Source organism: Pholcus phalangioides, unplaced genomic scaffold, assembly GCF_987345545.1.
Source record: "Pholcus phalangioides strain wild (caught in Gottingen) unplaced genomic scaffold, Ppha-v1.0 ptg000015l_1, whole genome shotgun sequence".
Classification (NCBI taxonomy): domain Eukaryota; kingdom Metazoa; phylum Arthropoda; class Arachnida; order Araneae; family Pholcidae; genus Pholcus; species Pholcus phalangioides.
The window spans coordinates 32,101,851-32,126,650 of NW_028301608.1; the positions used below are offsets into that span (position 1 = coordinate 32,101,851).

Below are 24,800 nucleotides of genomic sequence, written 5' to 3' on the forward strand. Positions count from 1 at the left end.
TTATTAGTTTCCTATGACATTAATGCGGGTAAATACCCAGACTGATATATAATATGATGGTGGTTTGTCAGCCGGGTGTGTGATACCATGTGAACTCAACCACCGGTGTTTTATTTATTATGTCTTTTTTTTAGGAGTTATATAGAGACAGACAGGTTCAGTGGGGAATTTCATAGACGACTGGAATTTATCTACAGCATTCATGCTCAACCATGGCCCCCCACAAGGGGTGGGCTGACAAGGCTCCAGCCCTGGGGCCCCCGGTGTGATTTTAATCATTTTTTTGTTTTTTCACACTATAAATTCAGCATAAAGGGGCTGGTCGGGGGGGGGGCCCGTAAAAGATCCCATCCTAGGGGCCCTGCTTCAGGATGTGGGGGGGGGGCTCTGTGCTCAACCCATGGCCCTCAGTGACCTTTTATGTTGCAAGAATGAAGTAAGCGGCACGTTCCCAGATCACTTAAGTTCACCCTCTGCCGATTCGCACCTCAATTAAATGGTTCACGGCACAGTTCCATAAGTGGGTCGCCGTACGTTTACAGACTACTGAAGTGACTCGCGATACATTTAAGGATAACCTAAGTGACCTGGCGCGGTGTTCCAGATACCTTAATTGGCTCGCGGCACAGTCCCAGACCACTTAAGTGACTCGCGGTACATTTCCAGCCCATTTCAGTGATCTGCGGCACATTTACAAATTCACTTAAGCAGAACACATCACATTTCCAAATCATTTAAGCAGCCCACGGCACGTTTCTAAATCACTTAAGCAGCCCACAGCACATTTTTAGATTACGGCCTTTTTAATAAGTGGCCCGCGGCACCTTTGCAGATCAGTTAAGTGACCAACGGCACACCTAAAGATCACTTGAGTGATCTTACGCGATGTCCCAGATCACTTAAGCAGCCTGTAGCACATTCCCAGATCACATTTGGCCCCCGCGCTCTCCAAAATTGAGCACCCTTTTTCTACATTCCAAACAATTGGCCCGTGGGCGAATAATAGTTCATTCATGCAATCAAGTTCATTTCGTCCAAGTTTTGTCCAATCAATGGTTTAACAACAGGTATTATTAACCTACTACTTTACCAAACACCAAAGTCATTTTTGATATGGCACGTGACAAATAACCAAACCGCCCACGAGAGATTATAAAATGCTCAAGTGGCCCATTGCACATTTTACAGATTACTTCCACGGCTCGATGCACATTGCAAGATCATTTGAGCTGTCAACGGTGCATATCCAGATCACTAAAGCGACCACAGGCACATTTGTAAACCACTTGAGCGATGCGACACACGTCCAGTTCACTTAAGTGGCACGTGGAACATTTGCAGATTACTCAAGTGGCTGACGGCCCACTTCCTGAGCACTCGAGTGGACTCGCGGTGCACTTACATATCACCTAAGTGGCCCACGACAGATTTGCAGTTCACTTAAGCAGCCCACAACAGATTTGCAGTTCACTTAAGCAGCCCACGACAAAAGAACCGTTCATTTCAGCAGCCCGCGACATTTGTATAATTCATTTAAGTGGTTTTTAGCGCCTTTCCAGATCTCTTAAATTGTTGTTTGGTTCTTAGATCACTCAAGTGGCCTGCGGCACACTTTTAATAGGTGTCCTCACTAGTGCGCCTTCTTTTAACAGCTTTCAACACTTTGAATTTCGTTTTTTTTTTCTTTACCGCCGCACTCTATCGCATGCCTCGAGTGGCGTGCCTTTTTTTCTGTCTACACCTATACGGCAAAACCTTTCAATTCAGATGCATCGTCTCGTAGCGGATACAATTTCCCCATTTTAATGTAAAAAAATGTGAGGGCAAATTGCGCGATAAAAGAAGGAAAATATAGATGAAATCATTCCAAATTGGTTAACTTCGGAATAAATTGAAATTAAATTAAGTCGTTCGTTAGCTTTATCCGAATGCAGTCAAGTCAAAGAAATTAAGAAAATTGTATCCTTCTAATTTTGTACTGACTTGCTAATCTCATGCGTATTTACATTTTTTTCCATTCAAAATTATAGTTGGCGCAGTATTATTTTTCTCAAGTGTTAATTGATACACCGGGGCACTGAATTCGATGTAATAGAAGTAAATTTTTTTTTTAATTTTCAAATGAAATTATTTTTCGTAGTAATAAAAAAGTAACAGAATATGGTGACCGCTGTGTCCCCCCCCCCCAAGACGATAAAAAATTTTAAATATAAATAGTACAAAAATCAGAAACTCAAAAGAAAATTCTTTTATATGTTGCTTTAATCAATTTGTAAACTTAAAATACCGAACTTTCGACATTTAGTAGCACAAAATTTCTCTAGAAGAGATTTCTTGTGGGCTCTTCCTAAAATTCGGTGTGCCTCCCGCCCCCCAACAGTCTAAAATAAAATCTACATGAAGCTGTGCAGGTTTTGAGAAAATAGCGAATATTATTAGTACGCTGAAAAGCACAGCCTAGATTTGGGCCCTGGGCGGAAATGAATTTTTTCCCTCCCCCCATATTATAACAAAGAACAAAAAATGTTCTTTGAGGCAACTTTTTTCTAGTTGCAAAAACACTCATCTGTGCAAAATCACACCTGTACTCATCATCAAAAAAAAAGAGCACCAGTACGGCAAGTTTAGCATGTATATTCTTGAAATCAGGATGATTTCAATCATTGAATACAATTTCCACAAAGTGTTTAAAGGGAGACATTCATCAAGTGCTAGCGAGCATGAAATCTGACACGAGTCGAGCACTCTGGGGGCTTCAGGAAGCGCCACTGTGCTCGCGAGCAACAGATTGAATATTCATTATCATGTCTGCCATAGAGTATAATTATGTGACAAGATTACATAATTACTCAAAAAAAAAAAAAAAACTCCACGTTTGGCAATATTCTACGGAAAGGAAGTCTGAAGAAAATGAAACACATCAAATTTTTGGAGGCCCTAAAATTTTAAGGGCAAAAAGGACACATGCCCCGTTTGCCCATTCAAGAAACTGACACTATCGAAGGGGTCCTGCATCCGGTAAGGGTGATCCTGTAACGGTTGACTAAGTATTCTTCTTGTGCTTGCACGAAATGTTTGAAAAACTGGAGAAGAGTCGAGAGTTTCAAAAGCACCATGGGTCTCCGGGGAAAGTGATATTCCGAAGGCGAACCTATTTTACATACTTCGAACAATCATAGCATTAGATCTCATTATCATAAATTTAGTCCTCTAGCACAGCGGTTCTCTACCTTTTTGATTCAAGGAGCCCTTTTTAGTAAGAAAAATTCAATGGCGGAGCCCCGTGGAAAATTTTTTTAATTACTGATCTCAAAGTTACTGATTTATTTTTACTATTTAAAAATATTTACGATTATTTTTTTTAATTTTCCTCGAGCGGCCGCGGAGCCCCTGGAGAGTGCACAAGGAGCCCCAAAGGCTCCGTGGAGCACCGGCTGAGAACCGCTGCTCTAGCACATGTAAGGTCCTCATGCCGTGTCTGCCCCATGCGTTGAGGTGGCCCAGGGAAGAGCCCGTGAATTATTTTATAATTACGCAGCAAACTTCTGTAATGCGAGCTCCTCACTAAAATATGAAAAGAAAACTTCGTTTTAATAATATTTTTAATATTTTTTAATTCATAATTTTTTAATTATAATTACCGTTAATTTGAATTTACCGTCAATATAATATCCCGTAATAGACAACGTGATCTGAAATCTTCAAAAGTGTCAATTTTTGTTTGGATGACATCATATAAAAATCGAAAAAACGACAGAAAAGGAAAGGGAAATTGCATGAAAATCCACACCTGGTGGAGCAGAAAAAAGAGGAATGCCTCTTAAAAAAATGGCATCCTTTCAACAATATTGAGTCACGCCTAAGGGATTACGTCACGCTTGATGACACGTGCGCCAGTGGAAAGCGCATTGGCGCAGAAAAAACGCACCAGTGTAGACATAGCTAATGACTCGTCACTTTGAATGAATGGCACATTTCCAGATGAATTAAGTGGCCCGCGGCACATTTCCTGATCACTCAAGTGGCCTGCGGCAAACACTTTTAGATCACATGAGTGGCTCAGAACACATTTCTGGATAACTCAAGTGACCTGCGGCACACTTTCGGATCACCTATGTGACTCGAGGCGCATTTATAGATAACTCAAATGGCCCGCGACACATTTCTAAACCAATGAAGTGGGCCCCGCCCCCGCTCTCCAATAGGTTGAGCACCCTTGATCCACGGGATTGGCATAAACGAACGACACACGATTTTTAACGTTCATATTTTCAAAACACATAATAGAAATGAGTGACACGCGTTCGATGGCGTGTGTGGTGTTTAGCAACAAGGATTATTAACCTACTTACTTTATCAAACCTGGCCATATCGCTATTTACTGCCATTAATGAGATGGGTTGGAAATGAAGGCGCTGTCCATTGAAGGGTCGTCTCAAGTTCATTAGAGGATATATCTTATCTATATTTCGCCCTCGGGTTCGAACCTGGGACAGAAATCTTCACGGTGATAGCATCTTACCACCACACCACTCGGGCAGGGATTATTACCTTATGAGTGGCGACCCAAATGTGGCTTCCGAGATGGGTCGTTCAGATCAACTAACAGCCAAGGACTTGAGCTATGGGTCCCAATTCAAACTTGATTGGCCGCAAGTCACAAATACAATTACAGAGATTGGTCGCACAAATACAATTACAGCCAGGGATTATTGAGCTATCGGTCGCGATCCGAACGTGATTCGCCGAATCTTCCAAGACGGTTCGTATAAATCCACTTACAACCAGGGATTATTGAGCCATTATTCGCAAACTAGACTTGATTCGGAGGGACTTCCTATAGATGATTCGTACAAACCCACTTACAGTCCTGTTAGAAGTTCACTTATTTCATCACTGATTTTACCGATTTCGAAAAATAAATAGTCCCATGGGTCGCGAAGCTGAACTTGTTGTTGATTTTGGGTCGCGGCTGAAAAAGGTTAAGAACCATCTGGTTTACAAAATGGAAAATCATTCAAGATGCAGGACTGATGCCTTCTTTAACCCCTTCACAGTGTAATTTATTTCAGAAAAATGCACCAAACATAGAAATCTTTTTCTTTGTTGTTGTGCATTATGTCAATGAAAAAGATAAACGAACTCAATTCGAGCTTCATGGAAAAGAAAACGCCATCTTTTGTTTTGTCACAAATTTTTCTGTTGCCCGAACTGTACTAGGACAGCTTTTACACGACGCGGGAGCCAGATGCATCTCAACAATTTCGTGGTACCAAAAATTTTTAGACCTCGTTCGCCCCGAATTTTATATAATATATAATATATTGATGTCGATTTTCAGAGAAAAAATTTCTGCTGCCCGTGCTAGTATCATTGTTGTGCGGAAAAGAAATGATCGGGCACATAATTGGAGATTTCTATGCCCCACATCCAATCACCATGCGATATTCTTGAGCCAACCCAGACGATTCTACGCCAAAACAAGAAGAAGAGAAATAGGATATTATGGTTGAAAATGTGGCAAACTTGCTAGGCAGTCTTACCAGACAACTCTCATGACGTTCAGATGAACTTGGCGACCTGTGCGAAGCCCTTCACTCGATAGGTAGTAAATTGCCATAAGGCGATATATAACCAGAGTTGGTGTGGGGTGAAAAGTGGTAGACTTAAACGGTAGACTACTTTAAAAGTTCGTAAGAGCTGGGCGAATACCCGAAATGAGCAAAAGAAAAAACTGTCGGGCAACAATGTTTCTTCGGCCTCAACAATGATTTTTAGAATATTTAATTTGGCTACAGTGGTTCCTTAACAATGCGTTTCAAACATGCATATTGACTAAAATGGTTTACCACTTGTTTAATGCTGCCCGTATATGGGGAAAATCCAAGCAGCACCGGGTATTATAGCTAGTGCCTAATAATCTTGATTAGACGATGTACATAAAAAATCAATAATTACCTATTTTTAATACTATCAATATTATTAACTTTTACAAGCATAGTTTTCTTGACCTCTAGGTATTTTTCTTCTCTTTTTTCTTATGTTCTTGTATATGTGTAACAATAAAACAGAAAGAGTATATTCTGTATAACAATATTACAGAATCGATAGCCAGGTTACCGTCAAACTGTCCGTCAACTGTCCATTGGGCTTCTAATCGTCGACAGACGGACGAGCTCGATGAGTATATATCTTTTTTTTCCATGTGACGCATAAACGCGTCACCGAAATTTCTTCCCGTAAGACCCTTTTCCTTCTATTGATCTTTTTTTTTTATAGGAATAGGCTAATTAAGAAGAGAAGTAAAAGTCAACGAAACTATGTATAAAATATGTTGAAATTATATTCCCTGTGATAATTCACAGGGAATTTATTTTAGCTGAGGAAAAACTGCATTTATTTTAATTAAAATAATTACATTATTGGTGGTTATATTCAGCTGTTATCATTAAACAAATGTTAGTTAATGCTCTGATCAACCTGAAGTAGCGTCAAAAATTATTAAACAGGAAACATCTCTGAGTGTACGTTGAGCTATATTAATCTTTTGATTCCAGAGGTCGAAGAATGAAATGGGGATGGCAGTTTCATTTGTTATCTAGGTTTTGCCTATGCGCAGGGACGTCTTAAGAGCATCATGGGGCCCCCCCCCCCGGCCAAGTGAATTTTCTGGGGCTCTACCTAGCAAATTCTTGAAAATTTCAACAGGTTCTCATTTTTGTGAGGCTTTTCCCTTCACTTGAGGGTCGTGTCCGGATGGGCACATGCATTAGAAGGGCACTGCCTATGCGGATTGCAGCAGCATTGATACAGCTTCTCGGACAAGCTGAATCTAGATGGTAAAGGAAAATGCAATCTCTATAGAAGTCTTTATCTTCTGAAATAGTTTTCCCCCCAGCCCCCTTTTTTTTCAGCCACTACACCTAGTTACGCAATTTTTCTGTTGTGGTCTTTGTGTTTGTATTTGTATAGTGTAATGTGCACCTACCATCCGGAGATGTCCTCTGATGCATTGGTCTATCTCAGCCATTCCCAAATACTTTTAGTCGTGAACCCCTTCCCTCCCAGAAATATTGGGACCCCCACTTCTACTCGTGAACCTCCGAAAATCTTGATGCGTCTGCCATGGACCCTCCATTTATAGCAGCAGAAACTACAGCCATCTTTCAGCAAAAATGTTCTCGTACAATGGAGGATATTCTATCCGGTACTGATATATGTGATGCGATAGCAGTGCCATCTACTGAACTGCAAAAGAACTGAAACAACATGCCATATTCCTATCGAGAGATGTCGCCTCAAGTACAATGTTTATTAAATCATAACAATATTACTACTTCAGTCTGACACCGTTGCAGCGGTGCTTTTTCGCGTAAATTTAATTAAAACTTTTCTTTTTAAGTAATTTATTTTTCCCTTTTTTTTCAACTTAGCATTATTATTATTTTTATAATTCTGCAATTAAGTATGAACCCCCAATAAAAAGGCAGTGGACCCCTCCACCAAAGCCCCCCACCCCACACTTCCCAATTGGGAACCACTGCTTCAAAAGCTGAAGACTTTTGTTTGAAGATAGAAAATGAAATTTCCATCAAGAATTCGGCCACGCCCATCAATTGTCCATCGATACTTCAATGGTTTTGTGATATAAGTATTTTAAAACACCAAGGAGCGGTATAAAAAAGACAAAAACTGACCGAAGGCTAAAATGAACAGCATCGGAATTGGATTAATGAGAATTTACAAGATGAGATATTGAAGATAATTTTATTTCGCACTATGTACACAACCAACACCAGCTTCAGTCTGTTAATAATCATTTTAAAAGCACAAAAAGAAGCATATGTAGCTTTAGTCTACTAAAGTTGGCGTTGACACAACCCAGTCGAGTTTGTAGGTATCGAACACCAATTGTGTCCCCATCCATTTGTGTTTTGATCGGCTCATTTATACACATGATACATACAATGCGAATGGGAAACATGAGCTCCTAGAATGTCCAGACTGTTTTCAATTTGATGATAAGAGTCTCGCACTGGAAGAACGCGAGCTCTGAAAATAGACTCCCCCCTTTTTTTTTCCAATGCATTTTCTATTAGCCGAATCTTTCATTTCAAAAACTTTCAAAAAAAGGAAGTGAGATGCATCTAGAAAACAATTCCGAGCTGGCCGTGAGCTAATCTTGCTGGACTGAGAGTAATTCTGATGATATGACTGGAGCTAAAATTCAGCTCACGACACGGCTGTTTTATGTTAGTGCATTCATATCAATGGAAATGTTCGTTAGTTGAATCCGTATACGTTATCCCAGGCAGAAAAATCACAAAAAAATCTTCGTTAGCCGAGGTATTGCTGTGCCTATAGAAATATTGGGTTTGAGTTCCCACTCCCTCCTCCACCACAAAGTATTTTTGAACCAAACCAATATTTCCAATAACTTGACGCCTATGGAATGAAAAATCTACATTATTTTTTTGTCTTCAAACAAAGCGTTGCGCGAAAGCAACGTCTTCCAAAATGGGTCAAGTTACATGATGGGTTGGCGACCCGTCGATATTTGGCTGAAGCAATGCCAAGGGAGACGCGCTCGCCTTGAGCACGAAGCTGCTCTCATTGATTTATGACAGACGATTTATTGGAAAAAAAAACCTCATATACACACAACACGTAACATTATAAAAATCAAATATCCATTTCAAATCCCAGCACACCATAGATTTTCATACAGCAGCATGGACAGTGGCGTATTTACAGAAGGGGGGGGGGGAGATTTAGGAGATTTAGATTAGGGGGGGGACACTCACTAGGTCACTTATTCTATCACTCGTTCACTCACTAGATCACTCAGTCTACCACTGGGTCTCTCACTGTGACATTCACTCACTAGGTCGCCATCTCACTCTCCAGGTCACTTATTCTATCTGTAGGTCACTCACTCACCACTCACTCCCTAACTACTACATCGTTTACTGTGGCTCACTCACTCGGTCATTACTTGCTCACTCACTCGGTCATTACTTGCTCACTCACTGGCTCACTGACCCGGAAAGCGAATCAACGTCGTCCAGGAATGATGTCAAAATCGTACGTAAAAACGAAAATGCGTACGTTTTCTGCTTCAGTTTTTTCTTTCAGATTTTGATGAAGCTAGAAAAACATTTCAATAATGGCCATGAAGGCCAGTTCTGACTGAAAATTGCCAATCAACGCAACAACAGTCAACTCATTAAATCTTATTAGAATTCGTTTGGATTCAACTGTAATCGATGTTTTGACGACGATGTTGAACGCACAAGCATTATGTGCCATCATCAATCTTGCGTGTGTGTTGTTTACGGAATCGAATGATAATTATAAATGCGCATTTAACCTTGCGGTGACTTGTCGGGACGGTTCGATTAAGTATTATTATGGATGGTTGCACAATCGATTGCAACTTGTTGTAACACATTGTAAAACACAACACTCACCATTAGATTTCGGATTATATGCACTAAAACAAATTACGAAATGTGCTCTAGAAAAAGCAAATACGCAGTAAAAAGTGTAAAAATATGCATTAAAAATCTCAAAAAATCGTCGAAAGTCTCAAAATATGCGCTAAAACTTCCGAGAAGTCGTTACATATCCCATAATATGCACTAAAAATCCAAAAAGTCCTTTAAAGACTTTTGGGATTTTTAGTGCAATTATGGGAGGTTTTTAAAACCTCAAAAAACACACTAAAATCTCAAAAAGTCATCAAATATCCCAAAATATTCACTACAAATTCTCAAAAAGTCACTAAAAATTCCCAAAAATTTCCTAAAATACCCCCATAAAGTCATTAGAAAAACCAAAATATGTTCTTAAACTGAGAAAAAATGTGTATTTAAAAACAAATAACCACGCAAAAAAGCTAGCGTGTTTTTTTAAAATGCATACTTTCTGTTTCTTAGGCGGGGATTACACTGTAAAAGTTCGATAAAAGTTCTTTCATAAAACTTACTGTACTGGTTACATTTGCACAAATGCACTCGATAGGCTTATTTGTTGTATTTTTAAGTTTTTTAAAAGATCTTTTATCAAACCTTTATAGTGTAATCACTAAAAAATTCATTATAAAAGTCATGTAGAAGATCTTTTATCAAACTTGAAAAATGCAACCAATAATTTTTTTGGTTGTTTTTATCAAGTTTAAAGGAAGATATTTTACAAAACTTGAAAAAAAAAGCAACCTTTTAGACTAGTGGTTACAGCCATTCGGATGTAACCGATATACAGTCGAATTTTTCAAGTTTTATAAAAAAAAACTTTTATCAAACTTTTACAGTGTAATCCGGTTTTAGTGCATTTTGTTCATTCACAAAAAATACTCTCAGGCCGACATTACTCTTTTAAAAAAGTTTTTGATAAAACTTGAAAAATGCAGTTAATAAGCCTATGGAGCAAATGCAACAATAAGCCTTATTGATTGTTTTTTTTTTTTTTTTTCAAAAGTTTCGTAAAAGACCTTTCATCTAACTTTTATAGTGTAATAACGGCCTTGGGCCGGGATTACAATATAAAAGTTTTATCAAAGTGCTTTTATAAAACTTAAAAAATGTAACTAGTAAGCTGATCAGTTGCATTTGCTCGAACGTAACCAATCACACAGCTTATTGATTGTATTTTTCAAGTTTTATAAAAGCACTTTTACAAAACTTTTACAGTGTAATCCCAGCCTTAAGCAAATAACTTCTACATGTTTTTATTTAGGAATTTCTAGTCAGTAGCAGGTGCACACAAACAGGAAAAGAATTTTGCTCTAAAGAGAAATGACGTACATGTGAACACGAAATGTGATTGAGCTTTAGTAAAACTTCCAAAATACGCACACATTCCGCAAATTCTTCAACTTCATGCATTTACGTGCATTAATGCTAAATAAAGCGAAAATACGCAAATACAAAAGCACTTATGCATTTATTTGCATATAATCCTGACTCCACTCATCATTATATTGGACTCACCTCCGCCGTTTTTGTAGCAAAGGTACGGGAATCTCCAGACGTTGCCCAATCCGACACAGAAGCCGACGCACGACAGAATGAATTCGATTTTATTTCCCCAAGTCTCACGCTCCCGATAATTCGCGGGTTTGACCGGTGCGACGCTCAGCGTCGTTTCTACAGTCTGACGGCAATGGCTGTCACCGTTTTTCGTAGCCATGACCGAATTCGGCAAGAGAAGAAGGCAAAAGAATCCAAAAGTATTTTTCAAGACGAAAAAGTTATGTCAGAGTCACACCACACCACTGAGAACGTCGAGCGATCACCACAATCGCAGAAGCAGCAACTGAATGCGCGACTGGCGGAAAAATTGACTTCATAGAAGCGCATGCATTCTGGCGGCAAAGAATAAGAAAAAGAAAAAAAAAGTGAAATTAATAATGATAACGAATAAAAAAAGAAGAAAAGGTCCAAAAGAAAGGGTCAAGTGGATAAGATAGTCCGGATTAGGTCAACCTGAAACGACTGTGGCTCCACTAAGCGGAAGCAGAAAAGCCCATCAGTTTGACCTTCCAGTTTTCGCCGAATGGGGATTTTGATCCAAAAAAAACAACAACAAAATTGTCAGTTCATTGGCTGTTTCCTATTTAAAATTCAAAATCGCCAGAAATATGAGGCATAGTAGTTGCCATAAATTTTTACGAGGGGCCATAAACGTCACAAGTGACAACGTGTCTCTTTACTTCAACTACCCTTACAAATTTATATATTTTCTCTGTGTGTATATGTGTGCGCGTCCTGCACGATTTACGATGTCGTTGTCAAGTGAGCTCCATATTTAATAGTTATTTAATGCACAGTAGCCGTGATCCCTGCAAGTCGAACATCGTCATCTCGATCATTCATTAGTACGATAAATTTACAGGCTCGTAAAAGCTGCAACCGCTATTACAAGCCAGTAAGAGCCTAATTTCAAGTAACCGCTAAACACGTGTTTGTGTTAGCCGTTGGAAGACAACGAGATGATGGAGATCTGTGACGCTGTGGCATCATTAATACTGTGCAAGTTGATTCCGTTGCATTTGTCATGCTAGCTGATTTGAAGAATTGTCATCGCAAGATGTTCGAGAAGTTTCATTGATGTCGTGGAAAAATCAAAGTACGTGGAGGCTAACATGTGTAATCAGTGTTGAATGAAATACTGCGCCTTTATACTACGCCGATTTATGTTCATATTAAATTATTTCTTTTTAATGGTCTTAAACATTGCACAAAATCTTCAAGTTGGTTTAAAGACTGAAGGATGCCATTTTCGAGCTTCATCAGCGGTATTTTCTTTAACATGTCCGTAGATTCTGCAAGAGCTGGATTAGGGACCCCTCTGTGACTTATATTCGTTTTCGTCCTCCTTTTATGAGAATATTCAACGTGGCTTTGTTCCAGTCTTCACCAATGTCCACATCCACAACACCAGCGAAGTTTTTTTCTTTTCTATAGTTAAACTATAGTTAAATTATAACTTAAAATATTGCTGAACTACTTTTTGTATTCCAAAATCAACGAACAACGCATTTTACCAGACAAGAGACTGGGACTTTGACACTCCAGCTTTCAAACATTCCCTCTATGTAGAGATTGCCACTCACACGCACGAGCTTTCGTATTTCCTGAGTAGTAGCGTTTGAATCTGCTCTGGTTTTGACAGGTGTTAATCTAAGAACCGGTAAAACCCCAGTTGCCCACGGAAAGACAAAAAGTCTAAAAGGTAACGAAAACATTGCTTCTTATTGCTAAAAGCCACAGCAAAAAATATATATACCGTATATTGTTAATTGCAATTTTTTCGATAATATGGTTGCATGTCGTGTTCTGGAAAAGATCTACAAACCATGAAAAATAGAAAAGGATAGACAAAATTTAGCCAGAATTTGAATGAGGGAAATAGACATTTTGCAAATTTCGTACCCGAATTAAACTTCGAATTACCCAAAACAAGACAAAAAGAATAGAATTAAACGGGTAATTTTAACATTAAATTGAATAGAAGGCTCAAAGGGAGTTCCTAAAATTTGAATTAACAAAGTTCGAATTAGTCAAGTTCATTTGTAGATGACGACTGATTATTTTTATTGGTAGGCAGGTACCTCCAGCCTGAATACGGAGGCGGAAGAGAACCAATTTGCTCTGGATTCCATTAGAAGTGGATTTATGACTTGACCGCCTGTGTGCCATACAAACTTTCCACACTATCTTTATAGCTTTCTCGACCACTGATTGCTCAAATTTGCCCTCCTAGGCGATTCAATTAGCCCGCTTAGCCTCCCCTCCCGTAGTAATGCCTCTGTTTTTAAGTCACTATTTTGGTCACTCCTATACTTATGCACTCGGTCATTCCATGCTTGCACATTCTCTTCCCCACTCCCATTCTTAAGCATCTTTTGGTCACCCACTGACGTCTTCCTGTAGGTCACTCTTTTGATCACACACTGACGTCCTCCCCACTGAACATTCCATCACCCACCAAAGGGCGAGCGATATTGCTCACTTTGGGAAACACTGCACTAGAACTACTGAGCGGTCATTTTCACCACAGTTGAAAATTTCATTGCTTAACCAGATTTTAAATATACTATGTGAATGCATTTTTTGGAAATAAAATTATCCATTTTATCTTTCAAAAATGGGGTATAAAATCGTTCATGTTCCGTTACATTCCCAGCATAAGCAAACATATGGGGGTGTTTCAAAAGAAGATGGGCTAATTTCTAAAAAAGGCGGAAGAGAAATGCATTGAAATAATCTATTTTTTTTATCTTACTAATGCTTGGTGGAATATGAAGCTAAGTAGATGAGTAGCATTTTATTTTCGACCATGCATTTTGCGGACGCATGTGCAGGTTGATGCGTCAAAGGGCCGACTATGGGAGTGAAAGTTGACAATGGCCTTGGCTCCCGTATTTTATCTGACAGAACCCTTGTGTTCCATATTATTTTGTCTCATTATACGATAAGTGGCAAAACGGTTTGCCTGTTGCAGCCACTTGAAAACAAACGCTACAAAATTGCAACTGCAACACCTCACATTCTTTTTGCTAGTAAATTGAGTATTGGCTTCAAATGTAATTTTCTTGATTGCTCAGTGGCAGAACCATTAGGATTAAGGTCACTTCAACGTCCGGAATTTCTATGAAGTTTGCCCTCACACAATAACTCACGAACATACAAAGCAATGCACATACCCTTCCGCGCGTGAGTGTGCTTTATTAAATCCCTCACATTCCACATCTCTAGCATTCCTAGTTATCCTTCATTGTTTTGCCTTATCGAACTCCTGAGTAGGAGAGTGGGGTGTCATTCGGTTGTCGTGGAGCAACTTGCATTCCGAAATTTTGAAATTAATAAATAATACGCAATACAAATTTGAAAAATATAAACTTATTTTTTCATGGTTGGGTCTCCAGGTATCCCATACCCCTCAAAACCCCCCGTACGACAATATTTCAAGACAGGAAGCCTCAGCTCTTATGACACTCGGTTTAATTCAAAATAAATCCACATTTACAGCTGTATCGCGTATTTCTGCAATAGCGGTCTTCTGCTATTTAAGAAATACACGATACAGCTGAAAATGTGCATTTATTTTGAATTAAACCACGTGTAAATTCTGGTAGTTCTAGTGGTAGTTCTCAACATTATTACTTGCTTACGCAAGTTTCATTTCCAATTCGACTGATCAGCAAGTAGCAATGCCGAGTGATCGTCTACACTCTCTACACCCACGTCATCAGAATAGCTTGAGGTGTAACCGTAGGCGTACTCATCTATACTACATCTCTTGCCCTGTCACCTACATAAATGACCTTTATGATTAGTATGTCCATCAGACTCAGCTTTATTTATAGGCGTTTCACGTCGGGATCCTCTGTCAGATTCACGAACCTACGACGACAAACTTTTGATTTGTCGTACATTAAACCATCGATGCACGAACATAAAGAAAACCTGAATGGGAGGAAAAAATTCCAAAATCTTTACGTGAATTCCCAATGATATCCTGTCACGAGCAGGATTTCGATAAAATTCGGAGAACGTCTCTGGCAAAACCTTTCCTAATTTTTCATTCTGAATATAAACGTTTTCCCACATTACTATTATTTTAAATTGTTAATGATTTAGAAATTGATTTCGGCTTTTTGCTTTAAGTAAAATAGAATAAATTGAAGGAAGAAAAAAAAAATTTTTTTTAGTGGCCTAATTCAGATTGCTTTTCATTATTTTTCCAGTTTTTACTTTTATATTCTAGAGATATCAGCCAATAAATGCATGGAAACAATTTTTTTCCCTTGCATGTTTTTCGCTCATGTTATTGGCCCATGCTCTCATCGAATAATATTAAAAATTTGATCAATAAAGAATTACATTATGGCAAAAGTGTATGGCATAAGTGCTGAAATGAAATGAAATTTTTGTTTTCTAAATTAAATTTGGAATATCACATCTTCAAGGAAAATACCCAAGAAAATGATAATAAAATTGACCCTACTTTTTTAGGGAAAAAACTGTTTAGTACAAGAAATTTGATTTTTTTTTTTATAAATATGGAAACACGTTTTATATAATTATTCCTTTAAAAAAAATATTTTCTTATGCTCATTGTACTTCAGATACATGAATTTTTATGGGGTTTTCTTCCTTTTCTCTCTCTCCATCATATTTTATAATAAGTTTATACTGGAACTTGTGTATGTGATAGGCCTAACTATTTATTTTATGGTGGCGTCGGGAATGGACTAGACCAGTGATTCTTACAGAGTGTGCATCGCAGTGGCGTCGGAGCCGGGGGTGCTGTGGGTGCTCAAGCACCCATAGTGATTTGTGGCATGCATCCCAGCACCCCAGAATTGATTCAGAAATTAAAATTTCAGATATAAAACTAAAGACGAGCACCCACAGTTTAGAAACACTTCCGACGCCCCTGGTGCATCGTATTACCTGGGGGTGCCGCCAACTTCTGTCAGGAGCGTCGCGAGTACTTGGTGACTCTTGGAGACTTTTCATTTTGCTATGAAAACTGATTCTTTTTTTTAGACTATTCTGGATAAAGGGGTCTAATTCAGAGGAGCCAAAGCCAAAGGCAGCCGCTGCATAGTGATGTGTTCAGCGAAAATCGTGGCCAAAAACTGGAGGAAAAAAAGTTTTGCCGTTCAACCCTGATTTTTTCACAGATGTAGAGTGAATGAACCCCAGTTTCGACTCGTGTTTTTTTCTCGCTCATCACCTCTTAGTTTTTGCCCAGAAAGAGCTCCAATTTGATGAATCAGGTAGCAGTATAACGCACATCAATCTAAACCTTTTACAAAATCGTTCTCGTTCAGAAATTTCACAGCTCTTTAGGGTATTTTAGGCAGTTAATTCCTTTCCCTCAAGCGGATTAGCAATTTAGAAATACATCTCGAATTTCATTTTCGGTAGTTTTCTTAGAAAATAAATTACTGTTTACTAACTCATTTAAAAAAAAAAGTTCCATGTTGTTAGTGGTGGTAGAAAAAAAGTGTCCTGATGTGTGTCATCTTGAAATTCATTTCTTACAACACTTTAGCATGTTTAGTGTATGAAAAAAGTGAAATTAGCCGCTAATACCTGCTATTCCGCTGACCTCAGCGAATTTTCTTCAACATACCATAGGGGAGGCTCATCTAAACAAATGCAGAATAGATTTGAATTTAAGAAAATTTCTTTAAAAATTGCAATTATCTCGATTAGAGTTTTAAAATTGAAAACTGCAAAACATATATCATATTTTTTTTTGTCTTTTTAGTTTCAAACTCAAGGTGATTCATTCTGAAAAAAAGAAATTTGACCGAAACACATAAAGGATCATAGCTCAAATTTTAAGCAGCACTGATGCACCGATTTAGAAAATCGCTTAAAGAAATTAACACAGAATGACATGGATTAGACCGACTGGGTCAGGTTTCCCCGAGCACATCAAGTTAACAGAGATCCCTAAGTTAATGAATAGGGCTCAGATTTTTATGCTCTAAAGATGAAACGTCGTTGCTGATAGGTTAAAGACCTGAATTTACCCCGATCAGCAACGACGTTTCATCTTTAGGGGCATAAAAATCCAAGCCCTATTAATGAAGGTTTTGATACAACATATAAAATAGGCTCCGAAGATACTTAATACCTTGGTCATACTACTTATTGCGAGAATTTCATTCAATTTTTGTGGTTCGCTCCTGTTTTAGAAATGACGGTGATTAACTCGATAATCTCCTCCGTATTCATAACTATTGATTAATTGTCTTGCGCTATCGCAGAAATGATGGATCGTTCATCCAATTTCCTCACGCATATGTTAAGTTCAATAGCAAAGGGATTTCAAAACAATAAAGAGGCCAGTTTCGAGAAACGGATTGTCGTTACATCGAAAAATTTTATTTTTATCTATTCATTTTTGAATCTATTATTTATTTCGTCTATCATTCTTTTATTTATTTATTTTTGTGTTTCGCACTTCCTTAATTTTTTGCCTCTTTTTGATGGTTGTGTGTGTGCGGGGACGGGAGAAATTTCGACTTCTTTTTATAAAGTTATGTTCTCATTTCGTAAACGATCAACATTAATTCAAGCATTTGAAAAAAAATTAATACAATCGGTTTTTTTCAAATACATTTTTTCCCTCCCATTACTTTTCATGATCCGATTTGCGGAATATCTCCTGAGCGACAGCACCATGGCGTGTTCAGTTTGCGTGCGGGAAAAGCCAATTTACAGTGCTGAATAAATAGACAAAAACGTAATGACATAACTTATTGGGCTGAGAAAAAGTCGTCTCACTCTTTCTCTGTAATGACACATTGCTTATAGGTATATTGAAAATGTAAAGTAATGCAGCGATATTGACACTTTGATTCCTTTCATAAGGTCATTCTAATTTGGTCTTTAGTCGTTTGAGTAAATATTTATCGGAATAAATACGAAATTATTTTGCGCATAAAACGTTTTCGTTCTCCTTTTTCAGTTATAGTATGTAAAAAGACGTTTAATTTTGCTATTCAGTTCGATAAAGTGTTGAAGTTCTAAAGAAAAAAATAGACGATGTAAAAATTCGTTAAAACCAAGAGAAATCTGAGCATAAAAGCTGATTAGGTGATGCCTGCTTAATAATGCAATACTCGTATATCGCCGCTAAGTATGAAATTTGATTTGAAGCAGCGTACGATCAAGTCTACATATTGAGGGGTCAGAAGCCAATCAGTGTGTTACATTTTTCTTAAAATGACTGGTAGGCAGGTATTTTTAGCCGGGAGGGAGGGGGTGCTCTGAAATCTTGCGAAATTTCATTCCAAAAACTCAGCATTAACGCGCTATTCTTTTGATGAAGGTCTTCAACTATACAATCAATCGAAAATTCTAGGATTTTTTTACCGGATGCTTGATGCTGGAAGAAATTTTATGCATAAAAGAAACATGTTGATAACTTTCTGTGTAGCTCCTTTTATTCCCGATGTCCCAAGCATGTGCCTATTTTGCTTGATGGTTAATCCAGCCTTGACCACATCCATGACCTCCACAAGGGCAGGGGGCTGACAGGGTGTCCCTGACGCCAGGACGAATTCTTAAATTTTTTGTTTTTTCATTGTAATGCCATTTTGTGTGCAAATATATGTCATTAATTCAGCGGTTCTCAACCTTTTTTGACTAGCGGAGCCCTTTTAAGTAAAAAAGTTCTATGGCGGAGCCCCCATAGGCAAATTCTTTAATTATTCATCGAAGTTACTGATTTATTTTTACTATTTAAAAATACTTATAATTATTTTTTAAAATTTTACTGGTTTTTTTTTATTTTCCTCGAGCGGCCGCGGAGCCCCTGGAGAGTGCACAGGGAGCCCCAAGGGCTACGCGGAGCACCGGTTGAGAACCGCTGCACTAATTCAATAACGTAATACGCACCTATGAACGCGTCACTAACGGTTATGCATTGTTGCTCAGAAAATGCTTGTTTTCTATACCCTTTCACCCTTAAAGTTTGTAACGTGAGTTGATCCGCTAATCACCATGTATAGAGACTATACTGCAATTTAGTGGTTTACCAATGATGAAAAAAAACCTCACAAAAAAAAAACTTATCTCATCTGTTGGCAACGCATGGAAGGGACATATATTTTTTTAAACATTGTAAATGGCGAAAATCAACAGTACTGACGCAACGAGTGTAATTATAAGCAACAAGTAGATTCCCTTATTCCCTTTCCCTTCAAACATACGTCAGAAACATTGGATCAATTTATGGGGGGGGGGGGGGGAGAGAAGCGATTTTTTATTTGAAAAAAGAGTGAGATGGATGTTAATAGGCGATTGATGATCGGACTAGAAGATTCGAAAGTTAATTAGAACTATAATTTTGCCTGAAAATTGGCTCGAGGCCAACCGCAAGAAAACAGAAAGTAAAAATGAGAGAAAAGAGAGAGCTAGAAAGAGAAAGACAAAGAGTCGGTATAGCAGTTATTTAATACATTTAACACTCATCCTGTCCATTTCCCATGCATGATAGCATTAAATTCGCGAATGACCATTTCGTAATCCCAAATAATAAACAGCGGTCGGTCGCTATCGTAGTGTGTGATCTTGTTACCGTTTCTCACATAACAAAAATCAGGCTAGTAAGCATTGCCGGGATAATGTGACGCGACATGGGAAATGACGAAATCAGTCCGGCAGACAAAACGGCTTCAATCAAAACCTTCTAAACTGTCTGCTGTGGAATTACGTTTCCTTGATTGGGATACGCGAAATCTATTTGGTAAACACAACGAATGAGCTTCCTCGATTGCTTTTAATTTTTAATGCTATTTATACAGTTCATTTCCACGCTATAAATAGAATACAATCCCTCCGTAAATACAAATACTTGAACATGTAAACATGCCTAGTAATCAAATCTGACTCTACAGACATGCCCCCCCCCAAAGGGGTGGGCTGACAAGGATCCAGCCCTGGGGTCCGGGAGGATTTTAATCATTTTTTTTGTTTTTTCACGTTATAAATTCATTATAAAGGGGGCCCTGCTTCAGGATGTGGGGGCCATGTCTACAGTGTAAAGAATTCAGAGATAAATATTTAATTTCATTCACGTACAGGTCTTTGGCAAAAAATTTGATACGTTGAGTTTGATCTGTATTTGAGGTATAGGCGATAAATCTAAGCAAAAATGGTTTCCTTGTTTGCATTTAGAAAGAGGAAAAAAAAGACGAATGGAACACATTCCTCAACCTCCTCCATGTTCTCTTTCTCTCTTATGTACAGGCAGTTCCGTAGCTAGCCATTCCTGTGCGCTGTGCAAGAATTTGAATTTAGGCCCCTTCTGGGCCCCTCCTCCAAGTGGGCCCTGTGCGAGTGCACCTGCCTAGTTACGGCGCTGTGTACAGGGTAGTGAGGAAAGTCATTAAGCCACCTTTTACTGGCGAACTGTCGATCCATAGAGACATACTTCCAATTAGAAAAAGTACCAAAATAACGTGTAGACCTCAGATACGTCATTCATATTGCAAGGAGGGTTGTATAGTTATTAAAATACAAAAACTAACATTTTATACGGACGCCCTGTCCTCAAAAACCCAATTATAAAGTTGTTGCCAGGGACTGCTTAAGTGAGGATGCAAGGGGTGCGGTGCACCCGGGCGGCGTGACATCGCGCTTTTCAGCCATACGCTGATAACGGAGATGTTGAGCAAACTTGAGAAAAAAAGACAAAGCACAAGGCGCTAATGTGTATTTTGATGCTCTCAAACTGTAATTTCTCCGCAAACAAACGCAAAGAAAATATAATTCGGCTTCTCACTTGCTCGGTCCCTGGAGCACCAAAAACGCCTTTGAAATAAATTTCTTAACAGAAATCGCCTCGCTATACATCATATTTATGGGATAAGTGTGAGCAACGATGGTTCATCAATAAGTGCTGTTTTGTGGATTGAGTCATTAATCAAGAATGGTAAAATAATTCCGGACGTAAAAAAAGTGTAAAGATATGCGGCTTTCTTCCAAAAAAAAATTAGGTATAGCCCACGGTCTCCTAGGCTTTTGCCCTGTCAGCCTCTCGCCAGGGTCGTCTTTAGGGGGTGGCGGGTAAGCTCGAGCCGCCCATGTTTGTTGTCCTGTCTCTTCTGAGGCCAATAAAGAAGAATAAAAAATTCATGTTTATAAGTGCAATATATTTATATTCACTAATATATTTGAATACAAAAATATTTGAGAAAAACTGGAGAAGAATAGCATGAATGAAGAAAAGAAACGTTGCCGCCCCAGTTTTTGCTGTTTTTCCCAAATTTTTAAATTCAAATATCTCAGTGAATATTTTTACTTGCAAACGTAGAATTTTTTTTAGTTGACCTGAGAAGAGACAGGGCAACAATTTTCCTACTTGAGTTTTTGAAGACAGGGTGTTCGTATTAAAAATTGAAGTTTTTATATTTTAATAAATATACAACCACTTACAATATGAATTACGTACCTGAGGTCTACACGTTATTTTGATACTTTTCTGATTGAAATATGTCTCTCGGATCAACGGTTCGTCAGTAAAATGTATTTTAGCAACTTTACTTATTACCCACTATATATATGTGGGGGAAAATCACTGAATAGGAGTATAAAACTAGAAGAACGACTACTTCCGTTCATAGGGTTACAATGAAGCTTTTTGATAATGAGAAAAGAGGTGAAGAAAACAGGCAGAGCTGGAATTAATTTCTTCTATTTGCGTTGGGACGAGATATCTCGTCACTGATAATGAGGACCGAAGAGAATTGATTTCATCCTCAGATTCAATAAGAGGGGAAACGCCTTCCTCTCTATGTTATATCGAAAGAAATTTCAATAACCTCTTTCTCGGATCTAACAATACAGTCATCCTCTGTTATAACGACATTGAAAATTACGCGAAATTTTGCTGTTACAACCGAGATTGATGTTAAGATCTTTTCGATGAAAAATATAATCGAAATATAAATAAAAGTATACTTTGTATGAAGCTCTTAAGTCTTGGTTATTATTGATTAGGATGATTAATTTTATCGAGAAAAATATGGGAAATTGGAATAATTAATACGGACATCGGTGGTTCTTGCCAAACAGGTTGCTAAATGTGTCAACGAAATTACTAAATATTTTTTGTAAGTAACCCTTGGCAACAATATACTACAGTGGAGTTTGCGGGAGCCACAGCTGGAACTAGATGCTTGGTCAGCCGGGGGCAATGGGCAAGAGCGCATTTTGGCGTACCCTCGCAATGGTGAAGAAGTTAAAAGTTGAAATTCACGCCCCTCCCTCCAGTTATAGCCCTGGCTCGAGCACCCACGGTAACTTGTGGCATGGGTCTGAGTACGCACTGAATCGATTGATTGAGAAATCAAAATTTCCTACGTTAAGATCAAGACGAGCGTCCACAAATTCCGAACACTTCCGACGCCCCAGTGGAAATCTGCTGAAATGTATTTCACGGCAAAATAAAAAAACAAAACGAACTTGGCAAATATGTGAGATGAATATTTATAGTCAAATTCATTATAACACGATTTATAAATAACGCAAATTACCTTACAAGATTCATCGAAAGACTGGTTATTTGTGGAGATGAAGATTACAAGGAAGAAAAATCACTAAAATTCATCATCATTTGACAAGTGGAGAGGACGTTTCTATATGCAAATTACCTTCAAGGAAGATTACAAGGATGATTACAAGGAAGATTACAAGATGAAGATTACAAGGAAGAAAAATCACTAAAATTCATCACTGTCCCCCGGGGACAGTGATGCATTTGACAAGTGGAGAGGACGTTTCTATATGCAAATTACCTTCATTCCCGATTCCAGTAAAGATTATAGGAATTAACTAGGACTACGTTCAAATGACGATTTTTTCGAAAATTGTTGAAAATGGTTTTATAGATTTATTTGGAAAAATGTTTTTTACACAGAATTCCAAAATGTTTTATTATACACGCAGTAAGTAACAGCAAAGTTATGGCTGATTTAAATCATCTGGAGAGAACAATGGTTTTGAAGGCAACAAACGATTTTTAAACACATTATTTTTTGAAGATGAATTTTGAAGTGATTTTACACTTTATTTCACATGAAACCAAATTTTTAAAAAAAATATGAAAGATATTCTCATGAAATTTTGCGACAGTGTTTCCAGATAACATTAGCTGTGCAATGAACTACGATCTTGGCCATATGTTTAGAATTTAATATTTTACAACTGTTTGAATGAAAAAATGTGATTTTTTTGTGAAAATTCACGTATTGCTTTACAAAAACTGCCATATCTCAGAGAATATTCTGTGTATCTTAAAACTTCTAGTTTATTGCACAGATAAGTCATAAAAACATACAGTATCAAAATCATTCAAATAAATTGTGTGGTTTTCAATGTACCTATGATGACCTATGACCCTCGGAATACTCTGACGTGACACGCCACCTCAAACTTAATTTTAGTAAAAATCAACTAAGCAGCTCATCACCAGATTGAGTTACCAGCGGTATATTTACAAATCAATTAAGTAACCTGGGGCACTGTTTTAGATCATTTAAGCGACCCATGGAGTATTCCCAGACCCCCTTCAATGACCTGCAACACATTCCCAGAGCACTTAAATGACCTGCAGCACATTTACATATTGCAATCACTTGAGTGGCCCACACCATATTCATAGATCATTTATATGTCCCACGACACGTTTTCAAATCCATGAAGTGGCCCCTGATTTCAAAAGGTTGAGCATCGTTGCTCTATAGGAATTGGTTTTGTACCACCAGTTATTGACGATATAGCAGAGGTGTCGTTACAATGGAGTATGGCTGTACTTGAAAAAACATGTATAGTAATCTAATTAATACAGGCTACCTCAAATTTTTTGCACAGAAGATATCTCTGCAATCATTGACTTTAGAAACTGCCTTTATTTACAAAAAAAATTCAAATGACGAGCAGTTACTTAAAATCTCAAAGTTTGTGTTTGACGTGTCATGTACATTAAAAATAAAGAAATTCGAAAACAGTCCACGTGTGCTAAAACTTCAAATTATTGAAATGTGGATCCTGCTCTGAAAAGTTATTTGCTAAAACTTTCATATTTTAAAATGCAACATTTATCAAGTTATTAAATATATAAAATCACTGTTTTGCCGACTTCACTGCATGTAAGTTTTAATCAATTCAAAAATTTGCCATTTTTATTGACTGCACACAAATAGAATAAACTCATTTTTAACCATTTTTTTAATTCACAATAAAAGCAATTGCATTTTTTGGCAATTACAGAATTTTTACACCTCTGAATTTAATTTACGTTTTTCAGTTTGTGAACCACACTCTCAGCTATTGGCGATAAATGCTGAAAACATTAAAGTCAAATATCTCAGTTAATATTACATTTAAAAAAAATGCAATTTTTTGTAAATAACTTCTAAAAGTTGCATTTAAATCTCATGAATTGGAAGGCTTGGCAGACAGGGTCTACATAAAAAGTTAATTTTTCTATTTTTTTTCATGCATACGACCCCTTGAGGAAATTTAAGATATTTTGAATAAACAAATGGCATGCTATCTGAAAACTTTTTGCAATTGAAAATATGCATCTGAAGTCATCGGTTGCAAATAATTTGGGACACCCTGTTATTTACTCATGATTCACAAGTTGAAGCAATGATATATGAGTACTACCCCACTGTATTTTAAAATTATCACTATATGAACTATGAGTGTGTTGAATGATGAACCTCTCCGCTAATTATACGAAGTACAGATGACTGGATA

General features: G+C 37.8%; 1 protein-coding gene across 1 annotated transcript in view; it reads right to left on the bottom strand.

Moving 5' to 3' along the window:
* LOC149075823 (sodium- and chloride-dependent GABA transporter 2-like) overlaps positions 1-11,317 on the bottom strand; it is a 93,098-nt gene extending 81,781 nt beyond the window's left edge. Inside the window, exon 1 of the mRNA XM_089243337.1 lies at positions 10,992-11,317. Coding sequence (XP_089099463.1) covers positions 10,992-11,190 — 199 coding nt within the window. The 5' untranslated portion in view covers positions 11,191-11,317. The remainder of the gene's footprint in view (positions 1-10,991) is intronic.
* Positions 11,318-24,800: the final 13,483 nt, after the last annotated feature.